General features: G+C 39.6%; 1 protein-coding gene and 1 long non-coding RNA gene across 3 annotated transcripts in view; one reads left to right on the top strand and one right to left on the bottom strand.

The window, feature by feature from the left end:
- LOC106695633 overlaps positions 1-14,870 on the top strand; it is a 16,888-nt gene extending 2,018 nt beyond the window's left edge. Inside the window, exons 2-3 of the long non-coding RNA XR_001346681.2 lie at positions 9,307-9,502; positions 14,747-14,870. This is a non-coding gene — a long non-coding RNA (uncharacterized LOC106695633). The remainder of the gene's footprint in view (positions 1-9,306; positions 9,503-14,746) is intronic.
- LOC102432207 (dimethylaniline monooxygenase [N-oxide-forming] 5-like) lies at positions 2,098-19,108 on the bottom strand. Of its 2 annotated transcripts, none has more exons than XM_023748846.1 (8): positions 18,953-19,108; positions 18,652-18,840; positions 14,654-14,816; positions 13,520-13,662; positions 10,932-11,131; positions 9,148-9,500; positions 7,187-7,259; positions 2,098-2,263 (listed from the first exon to the last, which is right to left on the bottom strand). In XM_023748846.1, the coding sequence occupies exons 2-8, from the start codon at positions 18,775-18,777 to the stop codon at positions 2,200-2,202; spliced, it is 1,122 nt and encodes a 373-aa protein (XP_023604614.1). In that variant the 5' UTR covers positions 18,778-18,840; positions 18,953-19,108; the 3' UTR covers positions 2,098-2,199. The 2 variants fall into 2 exon arrangements, with proteins under 2 accessions (XP_023604614.1, XP_014305758.2); XM_014450272.2 differs by lacking the exon at positions 2,098-2,263 and adding an exon at positions 3,456-4,908 and having other exon boundaries at positions 18,953-19,107.
- Positions 19,109-22,359: the final 3,251 nt, after the last annotated feature.

The following is a 22,359-nucleotide window of genomic DNA, read 5'->3' on the forward strand; positions in this document are numbered from 1 at the left end:
AAATGGGGGGGGGGGGGGGGGAGGCGGTTCCTCTGGAGTGTGTGAATGAGTGTTTACCAGTAAACTAGATGGAATTCTGCTCTGTTATCTGCTTCTGCTTCTCAGTTTATTAAGATTTTTTTAGTTCCCCCTTTGCATTTCTCCTTATATTAATAACTAGCTATTTCCTCATAGCAATAAATAGCTACCTACACTGACAATAAGAGCCAGAAACACAGCCCAGTAGCCAGGAGCTCATCCAGGGAGGGAGGAATCTGGTTGTCACCGACACACCATTCATCTGGGAGGAGCAGAGACTACATGAACACTCCTGCAGGAATGAGCAGCCATCGCTGCAGCTGAGCACAGAGACCTGGGCAAAAGCACAGCAAGGGAGAGCGGCCACAGTTGTCGGGCTGTTGGCAATTCAGACAGTGAAGCCAAGCCACAAAGGCTGGCCGCCTACCCTTAACCTCCCAGAGATTGCCTCCCTTTGCCCTTGATGTCGGGTTGTAGACCACATTACCTGCGTCCCCAAGGGCACGGGCCCAAGATCTAATACTGCAGAATCACATTTCTCCCTAAGCAAAGGGTACACTCTTTAACCAGAACACAGGGAGGACCCTGGCAGAGGACCGAGGTCTCCATTACTGAGTGTAAAACAACAACAACAACAAAAAACGAGTATAAAACAACAAAGGAGTGTAGGGATTCCCCAGCCCACCCCAAGGCATCCTGGCTACACTGACCAGAGGTCAAGGCAGACAATGCTGAGATCTCACAGAGCTAAAAAACTTGTGATCCAGCTCCACCTACTGGAAAATAATAGAAATATGTTTTTGTGTTAATCAGCTAGTATTTACATTACGATTCATAACAGTAGCAAAATTACAGTTATGAAGTAGCAACGAAAATAATTTTATGGTTGGGGGGTCACCACAACATGAGGAACTGTATTAAAGGGTCGCGGCATTAGGAGGGTTGAGAACCACTGAGCTAGAGATAGTGGGTGCTTCAAGAAGGTGGGAATTTGAGAAAGCAGGGAGAAACAGCTGTGAGGATCAAGGCAGCAGTCACGACCAAGGAAGACTCTACCACTCCTCCTTTCTTGTGTTAAGATACTGACTTTCACAGGCAAGAAGGAGTAGTAGATGTGTGTTTGAGAATTTACAGAATACCTCATTTTACTGTGCTTTGCTGGATTGAGTCTCAGAGGTATTGCATTTTTTTTTAAAAAATTGAAGGCAAGACCCTCCACCAGCAAAATGACTAAGACTCAATTTATTGCAGTACTTGTTTTATTATGGTGGTCTGGAACTGAAATCACAATATCTCTAAGGTATGCCTATAAGTTATAGACAGGACATATCATTTGTGTTTCTAACCAAACAGGACATTAGAGATGACATGCTGACTCAGATCAGTGATCTACTCCAGAATATTTTCTAGAACAGTCTTGCCCCACAGACATTGCAAAATGTTAAGCACTCCTTACTCTCTTTAATAATACTTTTTACGTATGTGTGTATTTATTTATGTTGAGATATATTCACTATATTATTTCATCCTTTAAAAATACATTCATACTTTTACCTCTTATGTCAAATTTATTTATTCAATTAAGTAATCATTAACGAACTCAGGTCATGTTTTAGGCAGCACTAGCAACATACAGATTACTTAAAAAGTATCTTCCTCTATGGAATTTACTAGTTCAAGAAGGAAACAGGTGAGAGAACCAAGTGATATATAGTCTGACAAAGGCAGAGTGTCTACATAAGTTATTTGGAATTCTGGGTTGGAGATTTGTGTATTCTTCCCCTCTTAATAATTAAAACACTAGAAGCTCGGTGCATGAAATTCGTGCACGGGTAGGATCCCTAGGCCTGGCTGGTGATCAGGGCTGATTGGGACCTTCGGGCTGCCAGCCTGAGCCTCCCTTCCCCAGCTGCCAGCTGCCGGCCAGGGCCTTCCTTCATTCTATGCTTCCCCCTGGTGGTCAGCGCACATCACAGCGAGCAATAGAACTTTTGGTTTCCTGGTCGAATTCCCACGGGGACACTTTGCATTTTAGCCTTTTATATATATAGATTTGTATTAATACAGACTCATGGGTATTTTTTTATAATCTAATATCAGGTAATTTATTTTATTGCTTGTTACATCTTTGACCATTGGGGCCACCTTCAGTGGGCTTCTGTGTGGCTTTGACATACCCCATCAGTTTGCTTTTTGAGCATGTCCATATTTTTTGGCTCTATATGGATGCATTCTATGGTATAATCTAATAGGAGAAATAATATGACCATTTAGTATAGTGGCAAGATATGATAAATTGATGAATATTAGTGCATATTTATTAGTTATTATGGGTTTGTAGTAATTGAATTGTTTTGAGTTCGATTTCCTAATCATATTTTACTTTTAGCTTGGTTTAGAAGTTAACCAGTGATTTTTTTTGTAACCTTCCAAATTATAAGGAGAATGAGACAGTTAATGAATTTAGAATAAAAAAATGTTTAAAGAAAACTGGGGTACTTGTTGCTGATAATTAGGAATTATATTATGAAAGAACTATTAATTCACAAACTTACTTGCTGAAAGAGGCAAACTGACACGTTGAAAGAAAGAAATAAAAAAATAACAAGCAACCTTCAATTTACTTTTGAAGTAATCTGCAGATTAAAAGATACTAGGTCCATTTTAATAGATTATAAATCCCCAGCATTGTAAGGATTAGGGAAGGAAAAAGACCTATGAAGTAATATTGGTTGTTAATTCTCTAATTATCAAAAGGCATTTTCATAGGTAAATTAGGCCAAACGGCAGGAAATTGTCCAAATAATTATATGCTTAGAAAGAAGTTGTGGTTCTCACTTTTTGGTTCTCTTATGTGTATTTATATTGGGAAAGATAATAATTTCTAATGTTGTTCTTTCAGGTTTTCAAATTTATCATTTGCTGAGTAATAGGCATTGATCCCAAAATGTATTGCACAACAGCTACTTATGAACATACATCTGGCTAGTATATGCAGTACCTTAATTCATGAAACTAAGTGTGCCTAACAGCTAACACTTAATTAACTTCTCTGTGAGACAAACACACAGCATAACTTCTACAGATTAGAAAACAGAATCAACAGTGGCACTGGTCAGAGCTGGAGTACTTGCTTTTCATTTCATTTGCTGTTTTTCAGAACTACACTATATGATATAAGGAGAACTGTTATAAGCAGAATGACTTTATATTTATTTTTTCTTTTTAATTAAATTTTTTTTCAGAGAGAGAAAGGAGGAGAAAGAGAGAGAAACATCAATGATGAGAGAGAATAGTTGATCGGCTGCCTCCTGCCGCCCCCTACTGGAGATTGAGCCCGAAACCCAGGCATGCGCCTTGACTGGAAATTGAATGGTGACCTCCTGGTTCATGGGTCAACGCTCAACCACTGATCCACACTTGCCAGGCATTTTTTAAATTAAATTTATTGGGGTGACATTGGTTAATAAAATTATATAGGTTTCAAGTGTACAATTCTATGTTATATCATCGGTGCCCACCAGCCAAAGTCAAATTTCTTCCATCATCATATATTTGATCACCTTTACTCTTTACTACCTCCACACCACCCTTTCTTCTGAATGCCCCTATATTTAATTAATATCAATTCTAATTTAATGTAGAAATGACATTTTCAAATACTTATTATTTATGTGTGAGAAAGGTTGGAAGAGAAAACACAGGAGTGGTGGGAAACAAATCAAATAACATTTGTTAGGCCACACTACAACAGTAGGCAGCTACTTATCATGTTTCCCAAGGTAGAGTCTTGTTGGATTCTAATATGAGAACTAAGATAAAAAAAGATAGGACAGCTAATTTAAAATTTCAAGTTTTCCAACAAAGTTGAACTTTCTGACAAATGCTAGATTATTGGAATGACCCATGAGCCTAGAAAGTTTAAGGTAGTTTCTTCATTGAGATAATAAAGACCTTTTGCTGAGGGAAAAAGAGTCAAAAAGACCAGCTATCAGATACACTAGTGAATAGCTAATGAGACGAAATGTTTAAGTGTGTATATATATATCTTAGGTATATACAACTGTTACAAGACCGTTATTTCTTTTTATCCCCAGGAAACACATTTAATTACAATATTAAAAACAAACAAAAGATTGAGCTTCTGATAGAAAACGAAATCCTATCAGAAGCTGAGTTCCATGGAGTCACCCTTTTCTTATACAGATATTGACTTCTGCTCCCCACCATAATATCTGATAACAACCAACATTTATTAAGCACCCATCATGTAATAATTCTTCTAAGGACATAAAAAGATGACTAACAGAGTATCAGAGCTCACAGACTAGGGATTGCTGGAAGGAAAATATGATGGGTCATAAGAAGAAGGGAGATAAGTCAATATGAATGAAAAGCTGGAATTTCCTTGTAGGGGAAAGAGGAAAGAGGATTAATGCTTTGGAAAGAGAAAGAAAAGATTTCTGGGCAAGGTGAAACTCAAGAGTTGTTCAGTCTTGTCAGATTCTGAAGGCATCTCTAGATCCAGCTCCCCAATGGAACAGCTAAAAGTAGGTTATCATTATAGCAAAGATAACAATGGCTAGCATGAACCTGGCCATTGTTATTGTTAAAGGCATGGAATCGCTGCTTTCAACGACTCTTGTCATCATAGGCTTCCTGATGCGATCTTCTGTGGTGAGGATGGCTTTTCGAGCTCCACTCCACTTTCCAGGACCCTGTAGACGATACTGGATTGGAGTACAGGGTCCGAATAATAACTGCCATGCCAGTATGGGGTCGGTGAAAGCTAGAGACAGCAGATTTGGCCTGACGCCCACCAGATCAGCAAGCTCTTCCATGGTGTCCACATAGTCTGCCTGAATGGTATGGCGCTGACTCTCTACATACCTGAAGCAGAGAAGACAAAAGCCATGGCCTATCAACAATTTCGTCAATCAACCAATCAATCAGTCAATTAATCAGTGCTTTCTAAGTATCTGTTATTAGTATCCTGTATACTAGGAGGTATGGAAAATAGAGAAGAAAGATAAGGTATTGTCTCTATTCTTAAGGACAAGAATATAAGATAGATACACATGAAACATAGAATATAAGACTTTTGGAAAATCATGTGATCTTACACTGCTAAATAAGAATGTAGAAGAGGGTAGTTAAAATAGGACTATAATAAGTCCTTGAAGGATGTGGAAGATACAAATAAGCTGACAACAAAGAGGAAAGTATTACAAGTCAGGGGACAGCAGAGTGAAAGAATTAAGCAGGAATGAGAATAGGATGTAAGTATAAAATATCTGTAGGCACTACCCTACAGTAGAGGAAGAATGTTGTGGAAAACAAGGATGGATAGAGAGAGGCAAGTACAGCAGTTCCAGATACAGAGGACTCTGATTTTATCAGAAAGAGAGAACCCATCATAAAAATTCTGAAGTTGTGGACTCTCAACTGTTTTATGAGGGCAGTGGTCATGGGGTCCACAGAGCACAACTTCGGATGGCCAATGTTAATTCAGAATCTTGAAAGGAGGGGGGTGGATGACTTATTCCACAAGAGGAAGTAACGCTCCAAATAGAGCCAGGTGGGATGATTATACCACGTGCAGATTTGAAAAGCTAAAAGGGATTTTTAGAGGGAAAATGTGGTAATGATGATACCTGTGTGGAAGGATTGAGATTTAGAGAGCTAACTGGTAACTTTATTTTATTTTATTTTCTAGAATAAAAATAAAACAAAGAGCAGTGGGACAGAAAGGAAGTAAGAGAAAAAGCCAAGTCAAATTAATTGAAATTAGATGGGTTTATTAAGAGAATCCAAAGCAAGGACAGGGAAAAAAATAGAAAATAAATTTGAAGTAGAACTGGTGAATGAAATTCCACAGGAACTGACAGATTCTAAAGTTTAGAAGAGAAGAGAAGACAGGACAGAATTTGGGAGCTGTCCCTTATGGATATTATGTTGGCTCAAGTATTTATAGACATACATTTATCCTCTACTGGGTTGCAAGCTGTAGTATTCATGCATCTTTCACAAAGAGATTCACTAGTACCGGCCTTGTAGGGTTGTTATGAGGAATAGATAAACTCATACATATAAACCATTTAGTGTATGTACATAACGGACGCTCACTAAAGGGAAAATTATATCCTTAGGGACTGCTCAGTCAGGTGGCCAGACAAAAATAAGTCAAAGTAAAGGGAACAGAAAAGTTGAAATAAGATATTTTAGTACCAGAAAAACAAGGAAAGCAAGCACTCCAAGAAGAATGAGATGTTTAAAAGTGTCAAACTCAGGAAGGAAAATGAAGTTGGGCATGGGTGACTTTGACGAGAGCCGTAGCAAGGAGTTACAATGCAGGGACCTTTGGAGGAGGAAAGGGTGAGAATTTAGAGCATATAATGCAGAGTATTTATTGCAGAAATTTGGCAGTGAAAGGAAAGAGGAAACTAGAAGACTTGGAAAGGGTATCAGGGTTAAATAAAAACTCTTTCACCTCCAAGGTAGGGAAAAGGTACGCTAGTATAACCAATTCAAGAAAAACTACATCTTTAGGCCTGGATGATTGTGCCTCTGACTTTAGCACAAAATTTTAGGAACTTAACCATCAACTTCCACTGTGTCCAAATAAAATTGACCAGTGAATAAGCTCAGTTTTGAAATTCAGATTGCTAAAATCACTGTGTCCACCCAAGCACCAAGCAGCTGGCTGATGCTACCACCTTTCCAAATCACACAGACTATTCCTACCAGGAGCCAGTGAGAACAGTGGCCTCTGCAGCTTTGTAAGCCTACCGGTGGATTTGGAATTCAACCAGATCTATCACTCAGTTCATTCTCACTCTTCCTTTCTCTGGCGGCTCTACTTAGCATTTCAAATAATAGTTATAAAAACCATTTTCTCTTCAAGGGTTTTTTCCTACTTGACAATTTCTTTTAGGCCCTACATATAGGATTTTAAACACTTTTCTTAAGCTTGTCTCTTCTTTCCCATCCATATCTAAACCACTTGGTACTATTTCTTCATTCTGTTGTCACAAACTATTATTTCCTTTTCCTTCGCAATACAATCTAAATCCTTAAACTAACAAACACAATGAAGATAAATATAGTACAATATTGTTCTTATTAAATGAAAAAATGAAGCACATATTTCTCTGGGAGAATTTCTCACCTTTTTGCCATTTGCTCTTGAGCCTTAGTTATTTCTGCTATCATTTCACTTTGTGAGGGCAATGTCTTTAGCCCTAAAGAGAAAAAACAGAGATGTAAGTGTAAACCTACCTCAGTAGGAACAATAATCCTATTAACAATTACTGTGTTATGGAGAATTCAAAGAAATACAGGATAGTTTTCTGTACTCAAGGAGGTTAAACCTTCACTCGATCACTTTATCCTAGCACCACCATAATGTAATAATATAAATTAACAACAGTAGCGTTCTCTATTCTACTTTGTCTTTGGAAGATACTTGCTTAACTCTGCCTTCCAACTGATACCTGGTTCCTCCCTAGCATAGTCTTTTCATTGGGAAATGAAATATGGACACAAGGAAAGAATAAATGGCCTTACAGTGTATGGAAAATGAAGTACAAAGTAAAAGAGCAGGGAAGCAAACCCACAGTTGTACTCTTAATAACAAAGAGGCTCTATAACCCAGGGAGAAGGAAGTAAAAATTAATTTTCAATCCCATTTCATGCCTGAAGTCCTATGGAAGATAAGCCTCATCTTCTAAACTTTTTTATTTGGTCAGAATGGGGGTAAAGGCTAAGGGAACTCATAATACCCAATCTTGACAGATAAATTTAAGCACTGATGCACAGTTCCAATAGTAGGAATTTAACATCAAGGACCTGGTAGAAAGGTAGAATAGTATGTAAGCCAATATAAACAACTCTAAGTTTAAAGAATTAGCTTTATGCCCAGATTTATAGTCACTACTATGCCATGTAGATCATTTTTGTCACACCCAGCCATAAGGTGTTACTCCATAAAATTCTGAGTGGTAATATGTTTTACCTAACACAAGCCTTCTCTTTACAAATACTGTCATCAAATGGTTATCTCTTTCCTCCTTAAACATCTTTGCTGACGGGGATCTCATTACCTTCTGAGGAGATGATTTAATTGTGTGGCTGCTCTAGTTGCTGGAACATATTCTTTTTATTGATCCCCAAATCTACTTCCATGCAACTTGCACCGTTGGATTTAGCTCTGCCTGTTGAAGCCACGGAGTGTAATCTTATATGACAGGCCTTCAAATGTTTGAAAACAACTGTCATAACTTCTTCAAATCTTATCATCATCAGCAGAGCACAAGTTCCCCACATCACAGGTTTCACATGCTCTGTCATGTTGGTTGCCCTCCTCTGGGCACACGCCAGTTATTCTCCTGGTGTCCCTCTTAAAATGTGAGACTCCGATATTCAACGCTCAAGAAACAGACTTCTGTATTTTGCCATGTGCTTTCTCATTTGGGAATTATTACTTATAAGTCGATGAGGGAACACTGAAATGCTTCATTTGAGATTAAGCAGAGGTCCCTTATGATGCTTGTGAAACATATTTTGAGAGTTGATTTCCAAATTGCTTCTTATAGTACAACCATAACTTTTACTTCTATTAACTAGAAACATGATGGGGAAGGAGGTATATTTCTTGCCTCGGAGAGGCAGCCAATTTATCAAAAGCAAAAAATTAAAAATAAAGAAAAACTTCTATATACTTATACAATATCCTGTGGTACAATTCTTTCTTAATTCATTGACACTGTTCTTGCAGTGTTTACTCGTTCGGATACGTATTATATTTTTACCACATTTTTTTATCTTCCTCTTCTTATTCTAAGTGATCAGTTTACTATTATTTTTTTTCTTTAATCCTCACCTGAGGATATTTTTTTCCATTGCTTTTCAGAGAGAGTGGAAGGGAAGGAGGACCGTAAGGAGGGAGGGAGAGAGGGAAGGAGGGGTGGGAAGGGGGGTGGTGGAGGTGAGGGAAGGGTGGTGAAAAGGGGGATCCCTGCAATTATGACAACATTGAAAATTTTAACTAAAAAAATAAAAGCAAGAACATAAATAGAATTGAACATACTACAAGTAATTACTAAGTCGTCAAGTTGCATGGTTACTTACCTTTAAATACTTGAGTGGCCCAGCGTCCTTGGAGCTCTGAAATGGGCATAATGGCACCCAAGGGCTGGATCAAGCCTATGATGGCCAGAGTTGGCTTTTCCAGGTTAGGAGGGAAGACTTTTTTATACAGGGATATCTTGTTTCTTACTACCCTGACAGAATCTTCAAGGAAAGGAAAAGCGAAGCTGTAGCCTGTGGCAAAGATCACAGCATCAATGTCATCCTCCCTGGAGCCGTCTTCAAATATGGCAGCGGTCTCCGTGAATTCCTTGACATTTCCCTTCACCTTCACCAAGCCAGAAATTATACGATTTGGCAGGTCATCATTGACTGTTGGATGCTGACTCAGAGCTCTGTGAGTAGTGATGAAGACCAAAAATAAAGAAAGAAGAGTGAGCATGGGGGCAGGGAGGGAGAGAGAAATCAGTATCATGGAAGTAAAATTCTGTTTTGATGGAGGCGGTTAAACAATATGCCAAGGGTCTCCATCTTGGTCTATCCATGGAATTTGGGAAAGATCTAATGGATATTGGCATAGATCAGGATCTCAGAGCAGAAGTTGTACCCTGGATGGCACTGAAAGGAAAGATGTTAGAGAAGTGAAGGAAGAATGGTTTTATTTGGAGAGTGCATGTATGGTTTCTTGACTCTGTGCAAAACAATTGGCTTGGATCTTTATAAAAAAGGAGAATTATTTCAAATCAAGAGAAATTAAAGAGACAGGACAGCTAAATACAATACCTATTAGGATTTTAGATTAAAAAAAGCTACAAATATATATTATTGGGGCAACTTGGTAAATTTGAATATATTAGATAATGATATTTTATCAATATTAAATTTTCCAAGTGTGATAATTGTCTTATGTTTATGTAGGAGAATGCCCTTTTTCTCAGGCAACGTATGCTGAATAATTTAGGGTAAAGTGTCTTAATGATTGCAACTTACTATTTAAATGGTTCAGAAAAAAATATGTATGTATGTAGTATGTATGATATACATGCGTGGATCTATCTTTAGAGAGAGGGGGAGAGAGAGAAAGCAAATATAGTGAATCTAAGTAAAAGGTAGTGGTGCTCATTATCCTTACTATTTTGTATGAAGTAAATCTGAACATTTAAAAAATAAAAAGTGGGAGGGGAAAAATAGTTGGATTTAAAATCAGCATCTAAAAATGCTTTCAGTCTCCTTCCTTGGCTGTGTGAGGATCCCATCCTTGATGCTCTCATAGCATGCCATGCATTTCTCCATCTTATCCTATTTTCTGTCTAACCATTAGAGTATTTAAGGTAAAATCCACTTCTTGAATCTGCCATTTATTTCTTGTGTGCTCTTGGGATAGTTTCTCTAAGTATCAATGTTTGTAAAATGGAGGGAAAACACCAATCTATAGGACTGTTGTGAGGGTTAAATGAGATAATGCATATAACTCATTTAGTACTGTGCTTGTCATATTGAGTCCTCAAAAAAGGTAAGGTGTTATTATTTGTATTAGTATTACTATTAGATCTTTAATATCTGTAAGTTCATGCCCAGGATAATGCTTGGCTTGTAAGAGGTGCTCACTGTTTGTTGGATGAATGACTGACTGAATGAATGATTCATGCACTGCCTCTACCACCATTTTGTTGTTGTTGGACATCACATAAAAAGAACTAGTACCTCTCTGGCTCGTGTGGCTCAGTTGGTTGGAGTGCCATCCCATACACCAAAAGGTGGCAGGCTTGATTCCTGGTCAGGGCACAGACGCAGGTTGTGAGTTTGGTCCCATCCTGAGAACATACCTGTGTTTAGGCTTTAGGCCATACATTTTGTGGTTAAACCTTTGGTTCATCCTTCTTTCCAAATATGTGTTTGCTAATGATTCACCACACATCTTCGACAAAAAATGTTTAAGTCGAGAGTTGAACAACACATCAAAAGGATATCCGTGGTCTGCTACCCGATTCAGGATCCAAGCCCCTCTCCTGGTGCTGAGGAAAACCTGGGGCATAGGAAAAAATTATTTGCTTTTACCATTCTTTGGTTCATAATCCTTTAAAAGTACCCTGTTTTCCTCAAGAGTAACTTTAAACTCATTAGTCTGGGTTTTCAGCGCCTGCACAATCTTTTTTTTATGTCCTGCTATTTTCCTTCTCAGATACTAAGCTTACAATTAAATTGATGTATTCACTGACCAAGAATATGTCTTGCTCTTAATCACCACTGCATTTCCGTTTAATGTCCTCACGCCTCCTTGAGAAGCCCCTATCCTCTTAATGCTCCAAAACCTATTCATTTTTAAGATCCAGATCAAGCCCTAACCAGTAGGGGGCATGCAGGAGGCAGCTGATGGATGATTCTGTTATCATTGAAGTTCCTATCTTTCTCTCCCTCTCCCTTCCTCTCTCTAAAATCAATAGAAACATATTTTATAAAAAGTAGATTCATAAAAAAAGAAAGGAATGTTTTCTCTTCACAGAAGCAGTATAGCACAAGAATTCTTATAATAAAATGTCCTTGATACTCTGACATTTATAGTTTTATTTAAAAGTAGAGGCCCAGTGCACAAAATTCATGCATGGGTAGGATCCCTAGGCCTGGCTGGCGATCAGGGCCAATTTGTGGGGCGACTGGCAGGGCAATCGGGGTGGGGGGTGGGGCCCTGGCTGGCACCTGCCTTGGCCAGACTGGGACCTGCGGGCTGGGGGCAGCTCCTGTGTTGAGTATCTGCTCCCTGGTGGTCAGTGTGCGTCATAGTGACTGGTCATTCCACTGGCCGTTCCCGCCGTTTGGTCAATTTGCATATTAGACTTTTATTATATAGGATTATATAGGATGTTTGGTTTACAAACCACCTCTCATAAGTACAATTTAATATGTAAAGCAAAGAGTCATATCCAGCAACTGAGTTTCTTCAACTTGCTTTAGTGGTGTGACAGTGCTGTCCCTGCTAGGCAGACATTGTTTTGCTATGTGTTTTCCCAGGCTCTCTCAGACACAACTACCTTATTTCCATCCAAGTGGGATGCTTTGTTCCTTGGCAATCTACAATTTCTTGTTGCATGTAAGGCCTAGCTCCCTTATAACTGACCATTTGACAAGTCAATGATATTAAAGAAGGCTCATGCCTTGGGTCCCCACCACATACCTTGTACATTCTTTTTATCATAACACCCACACACATGTTCACCCTTTCGTGTTTAGATAGCTATTTCTTGATAGATGCTGTTGAATTAATTTATGGAGCATCTGAAATCATTTTTGTGGTGATAAATGGAGATAGGACTGAGAATGGAGTTTCTGAGTATAGGTCATGTAACAGAGTTGTGGCATTAAACTTCTATTTAAAAAATAATTTAAGCCCAGCTGGGCTTGAGCATTGATCCATGAACCAAGAGACGACCGGTTCAATTCCAATTAGGGCATATGTTCAGGTTGCAGGCTCGGGGCATGCAGGAGGCAGCTGTTCGATGTTTCTCTCTCTCACTCTCCCTTCCTCTCTGAAATCAATAAAAAATATATATTAAAAAAATTTAAAACATATTTGTGAGGAAGCACACCTTAATTACAGTTACTGAAGAACAACCAGATATTTAACTATTACTGACAGTTATGATTCAGTAAAGACATGAATAACAAAATATAAAAATGACATGTCTTTTTCTAGGAATTTATAATGATGACACTTTCTTTCCAGTTCAAAATCTGATGAAAACAAACAAACAAGGAAACCTCAAGGAAATCTATGATGAAAACAAACAAACAAACAAATAAGAAAGCCTCAAGGACACAGAAATTGCTTTAGAGAAAATATCATTCCGTGTTGCCTAATGGTATGCAAAGGCTGGGGCAAGCTGCCTGCAGGTGCCACAGTGTGGACACTTTCATACTGAAAAGCATGTTGTCTTTTGAAAGATTAGAGGGCCTCTTTTTTCCAGTTGGGGAGAAAAGAGGAAAATTCCCCCACCATCCTATGAGTGAAGAGCTTTCAATGACCCCGTGTGCTTTCCTTCACATAAGAGCACGGCACTTCCGCTGGCCAACGGAAGATCCACACTTCCGGGTGCTGCATCCTGACAAGCTCTCCCATCAATTGGTCGGTCTTCTTCAGCGCCAGAGGCACACTCTGAAGAGACAGCTGACTGGGATTATGACCACAGTCGTGGTCATGAACTAATTCCTTAGTGTGAGGCCAATCGAATGATGGGAATCTAACTGGCAACCTTGGCTCCATCATATCATCAATCATCATGTTGCCAACCGAGGCAACAAAACCAAGCCCTCCACTTGCCATCGGCACTGATGGGCTAGGTACAGGTATCCCTACTCTCTGTTGAGTCCACCTGCAGCTTTCTTGGAGAAGCAAAGTAAATAATTTGCTGATTCAAACCTGCTTGGCTGTGTGGCTAATCTCCACGGCCAGATCGCCTCCAGAGTTCCCAATGCCAATTACAATGACTCTCTTTCCAGTGAAACGCTCTGGATTCTTATAATCTCGACTATGGAAGTACTGTCCTCTGAACTTCTCAATTCCTGCAAGATAAGGGAGAATAATGATCAGGCGATAGTTTATCTGATATCATTTGACAAACTTTTTTTTTTTTTTTTGCAGTGTGTAGAGTTTAAAACATATACTCTCCACATGTCCTCCCTTTACTCAGATGCACACTTGCCTTTCTGAATATTTTTGCCTATTCCCCCCCCCCCATCACCTCGGGGCAGAACCTTGTGACTTCTGTATCATAAATAGTCTGCTTCAATCAGGATGTTTGTATTCTGGACTTGTAGACTCAAATATACAAATGGCTTCAGAAAACCTCCATTCTCTTTTGTCTTTTCATCCCCTTTAAATACCTACTCCCATTTCAATTGGACTACATTTTTTTTAAATATATTTTATTGATTTTTTACAGAGAGGAAGGGAGAGAGATAGAGAGTTAGAAACATCGATGAGAGAGAAACATCGATCAGCTGCCTCCTGCACATCTCCCTACTGGGGATGTGCCCGCAACCCAGGTACATGCCCTTAACCAGAATCAAACCTGGGACCTTTCAGTCCGCAGGCCGACGCTCTATCTACTGAGCCTAACCGGTTTTGGCAATTGGACTACATATTTTTATGAACTCTAGAATATACATAGACTGCTCTTGAGCCTAAAAATCCAGGCCCCAAACGATAATAAGTTCTTTCCTTAAGCTTTAATTTCTTCCTTATTAACTCAGTATTTCTGTTTGTTTCCTTGATTGCTGAAAATCCTTATTCAACCTAATACACATCAACTCCACCTTTTTTTCTTTTGATTCTTAGAAAAACTAAAGTCATTGTGAAACTAAATATAACTTTCCCCTAGTCTCCAAGTTACCATTATCTCTACCTCCCAACATCTTTTAGGAGGACGTACAGAATTAGGACAAGCCTTATTTCATCCCAAGGTCAGAATCACTCAGAATGAAATCCCCCCATTCCTCAGGGACTAGGTCACAGGTATGGGTCAAGGGTCTTTCCTCCTGGTAGGCTACTCACCAGGGAAGCTTCCCAAGGGTAAGTGAGCGTTGGTGTGATGGCCGGTGCAAACCATGACTCCATCGAAGACATTCATCTCCTTTTTCCCTTCAGATTCCGTGACCACCTCCCATTGGCCTGACGTGGGGAAATCGGGCCGCTTTTTCACACTGCACACAGTGGTCTGCAAAGGAAAGTGATAGCAACAGGGGACGGTAACCACAGCCTCTGCAGTGGACATCTTGCCTGACCTGACTCTCCTCGCAGAGTGACACACAGGGCTGATATCACACAAGAAGGCTCATGCAGGGGCATTTGATTTCCATACTCCACAAGTAAGTCATTTCTCCGCTTCTAGAAAAGTGCAGATTACTAGTTCTCTGGGATTATGCCCTAAGGCAGCGATTTTCAAGTGGTGTGCTGCAAGAATTTTTAAAACATGCAATACCTGACTATTTAGTCAGAGGCACTGACCTCTTTTCCCTTAGATTGTCAAGTAAAAAAATGAATGACAACAGCCAACACAACAATAGCCATCTGGTGTGAATGAATTGAAATTATACCTACTTTTTGTCAGATTGGCAAAAAATCTATTTTTTGGTGTGCTGCAGAATTTTAGTAATTCGTACATGTGCCAGGAGATGAAAAAGGCTGAAAATCACTACCCTAAGGCAATGCAACACTTGAATAAAGCTTAGGCTTCTCTTGTGCTTCTAAGATACTCTATGTCAGCGGTTCTCAACCTGTGGGTCGCGACCCCTTTGGTGGTCGAACGACCCTTTCACAGGGGTCGCCTAAATTCATCCTGCATATCAGATATTTGCATTACGATTCATAACAGTAGCAAAATTACAGTTATGAAGTAGCAATGGAAATAATTTTATGGTTGGGGGTCACCACATCATGAGGAACTGTATTAAAGGGTCGCGGCATTAGGAAGGTTGAGAACCACTGCTCTATGTAATAAATGCCTATTCCGTCCCTGACCCCCAAACATCCTAAGACTCTGATGTCTTCTTACCCCAAGTCTTGTTCTCATTGTCTAACTTTAAACTTGTGACTGAGCTATAGTTGATTTTTTACAGAGAGGAAGGGAGAGAGATAGAGAGTTAGAAACATCGATGAGAAAGAAACATCGATCAGCCGCCTCCTGCACATCTCCCACCGGGGATGTGCCCGCAACCACTGAGTCAAACCGGTTTCGGCCTCATTGTCTAACTTGAAACATGTGACTGAGCTATAGAGCTCCCATTCTTAGTGGAGTAGAAAAACATCTCAGTGGCTCCCATAAATGCCTATTTCACAAATAACTATAAAAGAAGAAGTTGTGAAATGGGGTAGTAAGTGGTATTAATTTGTTGTTTTTAAACAAACAAACAAACAAACAAATAACTGTTATTCTACCCAGCCTAAGGAAACATTAAGGATGTATTCCTATGTGCTTCTAGGGTCTATGACCATGTCTAATAGAGACATGACACCTTATACTCTAGCCATCTTGCACTATTGATAGTTCTTGCTTTTACACACGCTGGTGCCTCTGTCTGGATCATCTTTTTTATACCTTTTTCATTTGACTGATTCCTGCTCACCCTTCAGCCTTTAATTATCTCCTCTAGGAAAACTTCCCTGGTGCCTGATGACTGATGCCCAGATGAGTTAAGCATCCCTCCTCTGAGCTGCGATATATAGATCTCTACAGCATTTATCGCTTTGTAACACTTGTAAAAAAAAAAAAAAAAGTAAATAGAAATCTCATTCAAAATGAAGTGGGAAGTGGGGGGAGGGGATCCATCATGCCCTATGTCAATCATGAAGCATAAAAGGGAGAACTCTTTGTGACTGCCCTCCCAATTTCTTCTTCCCCTCTATAAAAGAGTCCTCTCTCTCTCTCTCTCTCTCTCTCTCTCTCTCTCTCTCTCTTTAGCAGACTTGCATGTGGCTCACCATGGTTGCCTGTTCCAGATTGCAACTCCTTGTTGTACCTGAATAAACCCATTTTGCTGGAGAAATATCTGGCTAACTTTTTGTTTAAGGTCAACATTTTTTGTTTTTATTAATTTCATTTCTAATAAAATTTTTTCTTCATTTTTCTATCTCTTTAACTAGACTATGCAATCACTGGGTTTTGTTTTATTTTTGTTTTTGTATCTTCACTACTTAGAATGGTACCAACCATGTTCAATAAGTGTTTAAACAAGCGAAGAGAAGTACTACTGGGCTGAAAATGACTTACTTTGGAAGTTACCACTGCATGTTGCTGTTTTATTATTGTTGTTAAACAGAAAAAGGCATGATTTAGCTGAATGATCAGAAAGTAGAAGGGAGGTGGGGATAGGGGAATTGAATTAAGATGGTCAAAAGGTACAAACTTCCAGTTATAAGATAAATAAGTACAAGGGATGTAATATACTACATGTAACTATAGCTAACATTGCTGTATGGTATACCAGTATTTGAAAGTTGTTATGAGAGTAGATTCTAAGAGTTTTTGATACTGTTGTAATAACTTGGTTATTATTTAACAGGAAAGAGGTGAAAGGGGAGACCAAAAGATATAGGCATGCCATTTATATGGCTATGCCAAAAAGCTACATTCAACACTGTCCAAACCTGTTCCCCACTCATTGATGGGGGAAGGGACTAGACAGAGGCAGTTTAGATACGTGCCCAGTAGGGTCTGAGTGACGTGGGAAATGCTTGCCTATCAATCACACCTGGAAACAGGTAACTGGCCAGGATGGATGAGCATGGCCACTGAAGTGTGCACAAAACCTAAAATATTTAAACTTCTAAACAAAGAAGTGAGCACTTGGCTCACTCTAGCGCTCTCTCTCTCCTTCCCCCCCCCCCCTCTCTCTCTCTCTCTCACACACACACACACACACACACACACACACACACACACACACACACGCTAGCCCTAGCCCTCTTGGGACTCCTGCTGGTGTTGGGCTGAGCTACTTTTCACCCACATGGTCCACAGCCATGTTGGACTCCACACACAGACTAACTGACTAAAATCTAGTCTGAATGCTGAACCAGACCCAGCTGCAACACAGAAGGGAAACTGGACGCTCACTCTCTTTCCAGCTCTGATGAACTTCCAGCTGCTCCTCTTCCAGGACTGGTTTTGGGGAAATGGGACATTGGAACCAGAGGAATGTAACTCTGTGCCAATACAATCTACTACCACCACTCATCCTTCCGTGGGGGCTTCTGAAAATGTTTATTTCAGCCGTGCCCCAAGAACCGGACAACGATGGTTCCCACTCAAGTACTTCTCTGGCAGCATTATCATCCAAGGAAAAAAAAGGCAGAAGATTCAGGCTTGTTGCATATTTCTGTGTAAATGTGGCTAAAAACTATAGAAAAGTATGGAAGACTTTACAGCAGGAAGAAACAAGTGACCTAGTACAAGCATCTTGTTTTACGGAAAAGAAAATTAAGACACGTGGAAGTGTAGGAACTTTTCTGAGGTCACAAGATGATTAGTAATAGAACAAAGACTAGAATTCAAGTTTTTTTGCCCAATTCAGTGTTATTCCCTCTTCACCAGAGCTAACTTTTTTGCTTTGTTAGTAACTTCCCAATAACCACTTCACTGTGTTGCTGTGATTACATAAAACAATGCATTGGAAAATACTTCAGAAAAGTATAAAAGGGCTAAGCACTAGTGGACAAGTTGTAGAACCAGAGGATTCTAAAGTTCCCATACCTGTCAGTTTCCCTCTATGACTGGAAAAACATTCCCCCTCATTTGTTTTATTGTAATCAAATAGTATAACATGCAGGCAATGAAAACATTCTGGCAGGTGGCTTGCTAGAGCTGCAGCCAAAGACCTTTCTGTAAATATTTTTCAGGCACAAAGAAGACAAAGAGTGCAGTCTTTGTCTAGATAGTATAGATACATTGATATCAAACCAATATTTATGTGTAAGCACTGGTAAATGAAACCATATTGTTCATGCAATTGACAAACAACCTCAAACACAAAGGTACCCACAAAATTCCCTACCTTGAATCGGATATACTTTAGAAGGTCAAATTCTTTGGCATACATCCTGAAATACTCCAGGACCTGGGAGTTGTGCATGAAGTTAGGAAAATGATCTGGAATAGGATAGTCACTGAAGCACATCATCTCCTTAGACGTATTGATGATCACTGATTTATAAATACTGGCTCTTCCTTCTTCAGGATTTTCCTGCAGTAAATAAGAAGCATTCATAGCCACTTGAGAATTAACTTCATGGTTTATATACAGTCAATAAACACTTCAAAAAGCTTTTTTTTTAAAAAAAAAAAGTTACACACACCTCTACATCTTCAAGTATTTGTGCCTTTGTGTAGTCTCTTCCCCTTGACTCTGATCTGTCTTTATGACTTGCTTTTGACCAACAGCATGCAGTTGGGACGATACTGAATGGCTTCCAAAACTGTCATAAGTAGTCTTGCAGCCACTGCCTACGTCTCTTAGAAAGCTTGTTCTCATGGAAGTCAGCAGTCATGTAAAAAGTCCAACTACCGCCCTAACTGGTTTGGCTCAGTGGATAGAGCGTCGGCCTGCGGACTGAAAGGTCCCAGGTTTGATTCTGGTCAAGGGCAAGTACCTTGGTTGCAGGCACATCCCCAGTGGGAGGTGTGCAGGAGGCAGCTGATCGGTGTTTCTCTTTCATCGATGTTTCTAACTCTCTATCCCTCTCCCTTCCTCTCTGTAAAAAATCAATGAAATATATATATATTTTTAAAAAGTCCAACTACCCTGAGACTACCACACTGTGAGGACGCCCATGCTGGTCACATGAAGAGAATGTATGAGATAGAGAGATATAGAGCCAGTTCCCAGAAGTTCTAGTTATCCCAGTTGGAGTTCTAAACACTTGAGCAAAGAGACCATAGCAGATGTCCAGTATCAGTTGTCACCTGATTGCAATGACCTGAAATTCCAAGTGAGAACTGCCCATCTGAGTAATAGTCTTAACTATTTTTTAAAAATATATTTTATTGGTTTTTTACAGAGAGGAAGGAAGAGGGATAGGGAGTTAGAAATTAGAAACATCGATGAGAGAGAAACATCGATCAGCTGCCTCCTGCACACCCTCTACTGGGGATGTGCCCACAACCAAGGTACATGCCCTTGACTAGAATTGAACCTGGGACCCTTCAGTCCGCAGGCTGACGCTGTATCCACTGAGCCAAACCAGTTAGGGCTAGTCTTAACTATTTTATATATTTCAAAGCCTAGGTAAGTTTTGAGGGTTTTCATATACTTATGAGGCTGCTCTCCAGGAATCATTGTACTAACTTAAATTCTGTCCAGTATATGTCCCCATTTTACCTCATTTTTTATTAATTTAAAAGACAATTACTCAGTGTTAGCAAAAATGAGGTGAAATTGGAACTTATGCTGGAGCGAGGGTGAGTTAGAAGAATGTACTTTTCCACCATCAGTCTTACTTAACATTAGTGATGAGATCAAGAATTGACTGAAATTAATATTTTGAGAATTTATATATACAGTACCCCCCTCCCCTTATCTGCTTTCTATGATTTTAGTTACTCACTGTCTGAAAATATTAAATGGTAAATTCCAGAAATAAACAATTCCTAAGTTTTAAATTTTGGGCTGTTCTGAGCAGCATGATGAAATCTCATTCTGTCCTTCTCCAACCTGCCCATGGCATGAATCATCCCTTTGTCTAGCACAGCGGTTCTCAACCTGTGGGTCGAGACCCCTTTGGCGGTTGAACGACCCTTTCACAGGGGTCGCCTAAATACATCCTGCATATCAGATATTTACATTACGATTCTTAACAGTAGCAAAATTACAGTTATGAAGTAGCAACAAAAATAATTTTATGGTTGGGGGTCACCACAACATGAGGAACTATATTAAAGGGTCGCAGCATTAGGAAGATTGAGAACCACTGGTCTAGCATATCCGTGCTGTATATGCTCCCCACAAGTTAATCACTGGTAAGTCATCCTGGTTATCAGATTGACTGTCAGCTGTATCACAGTGCTTGTGTTCAAGGACACAAGGAACCCTATTTTACTTAATAATGGCCCCAAAGTACAAGAGTAGTGATGCTGGCAATTCTGACATGCCAAAGAGAAGCCATAAAGTGATTCCTTTAAGTGTAAAGTTGAGTACAATACAGTAAGATATTTTAAAAGAGAGACCACATTGATATAACTTTTTTACAGTATATTATAATTTCTCTACTTTATTCTTATTATTGTTAATCTCTTCTGTGCCTAATTTATAAATTAAACTTTATCATAGGTATGTTTGTATGTATGTATAGGAAAAAACAGACTATATATAGGGTTTGGTACTATCTGTGGTTTCAGGCATCCACTGGGGATCCTGAAATGTATTCCCCATGGGTAAGGGGGATAATCCTATATAATAAAAGCCTAATATGCTGTGTCCAGTCGTCCGGTCGGCCAGTCAACCAATCAAAGCCTAATATGCTAATGATATGCTAAGGCTTGCTATGACATGCACTGACCACCAGGGGGCATATAGTCAACTGGTCGACCAGTCGCTATGATGTGCATTGACCACCAGAGAGCAGATGCTCCTACCAGTAGGTTAGCTTGCTGCTGGGGTCCAGCCGATCGGGACTGAGTGAGACAGGCCAGACACGCCCTGGAGCCCTCCCACAGTCCCTCCCTAGCTGGCCAACCTCCTATGTCCTTCCCCGGTCACAATCGTGCACCAGTGAGATCCCTCGGCCTGGCCTGCGCCCTCTCACAATCCGGGCTGAGGGACCCCCGGCCCGAGTGCCCAAATTTTGTGCACTGGGCCTCTAGTTATTACTATAGAGCTTCAACAATAACAAGAAGGAGGCAAGTAGAGAATCCTCCTTCTGTTTGGCAGATGGAATAGAGAAAAGAAAACGCAAGTGATGGTATTTGAGAAGAAAAAAAATCATACTAAATCCCTGGGACCTGTCACAAAAGAACGGATATTTCTGCCATATATATATATATATATATATATATATATATATATATACACACTAATAGACACAGATGTGGTCTGTCTTAACGTAAGTCAGAGAGTTATGATGAAATATAGCTTATTTATTTTCAAGGAAGTAGTTTATAAGGCATTGAAATTTTGCCAAGAAGATAATCAGAAAAAAATCCCAAGTCTTTAACAGAGAATAAGGTTAAACGACTATGGAGATAAAAGTCAGTTACCTGGACCCCACTCCAGGCCTACTGAATAATAACTGGCATGCAGCACTTATTATACAACTGGCATTGTTATTAAGAATGCTACACAATTCATGTATTTAATCCCCACAATAACTCTATGAAGTGTATATTATTATCATCTCCTTTTTAAAAAGATTATCGCCTTCTTAAAGGTGAAGAAACAGAGGTACAGAGAGATTTACTGATTTCCCCCAACATCACACTGCTGGCAGGTGCCGATATAGGAGTTGACAAGACTATGCTGTTAACCTCTACACTAAGTTGTGGCTGGATTCCAAAAATAGCATGTTCTGTTGATTACTAAATACTAATGAACAAGCTTTTCAGCCCATGCCCAAACCAATTATGACAGGGGCGTGGGGGACGTGGTTTTCTAAGGGGTATCCGCTCATGAACTAAATAAGGACTATTGTTAAATAGAGTTAGTCCCCAAAGACAGAGCCCAGATGCAAAGAACTGTACTGCTCTTCAAGTAAGGAATGTATGAAGCCAC

The sequence above is a fragment of the Myotis lucifugus genome, unplaced genomic scaffold (assembly GCF_000147115.1).
Source record: "Myotis lucifugus unplaced genomic scaffold, Myoluc2.0 scaffold_1917, whole genome shotgun sequence".
Classification (NCBI taxonomy): domain Eukaryota; kingdom Metazoa; phylum Chordata; class Mammalia; order Chiroptera; family Vespertilionidae; genus Myotis; species Myotis lucifugus.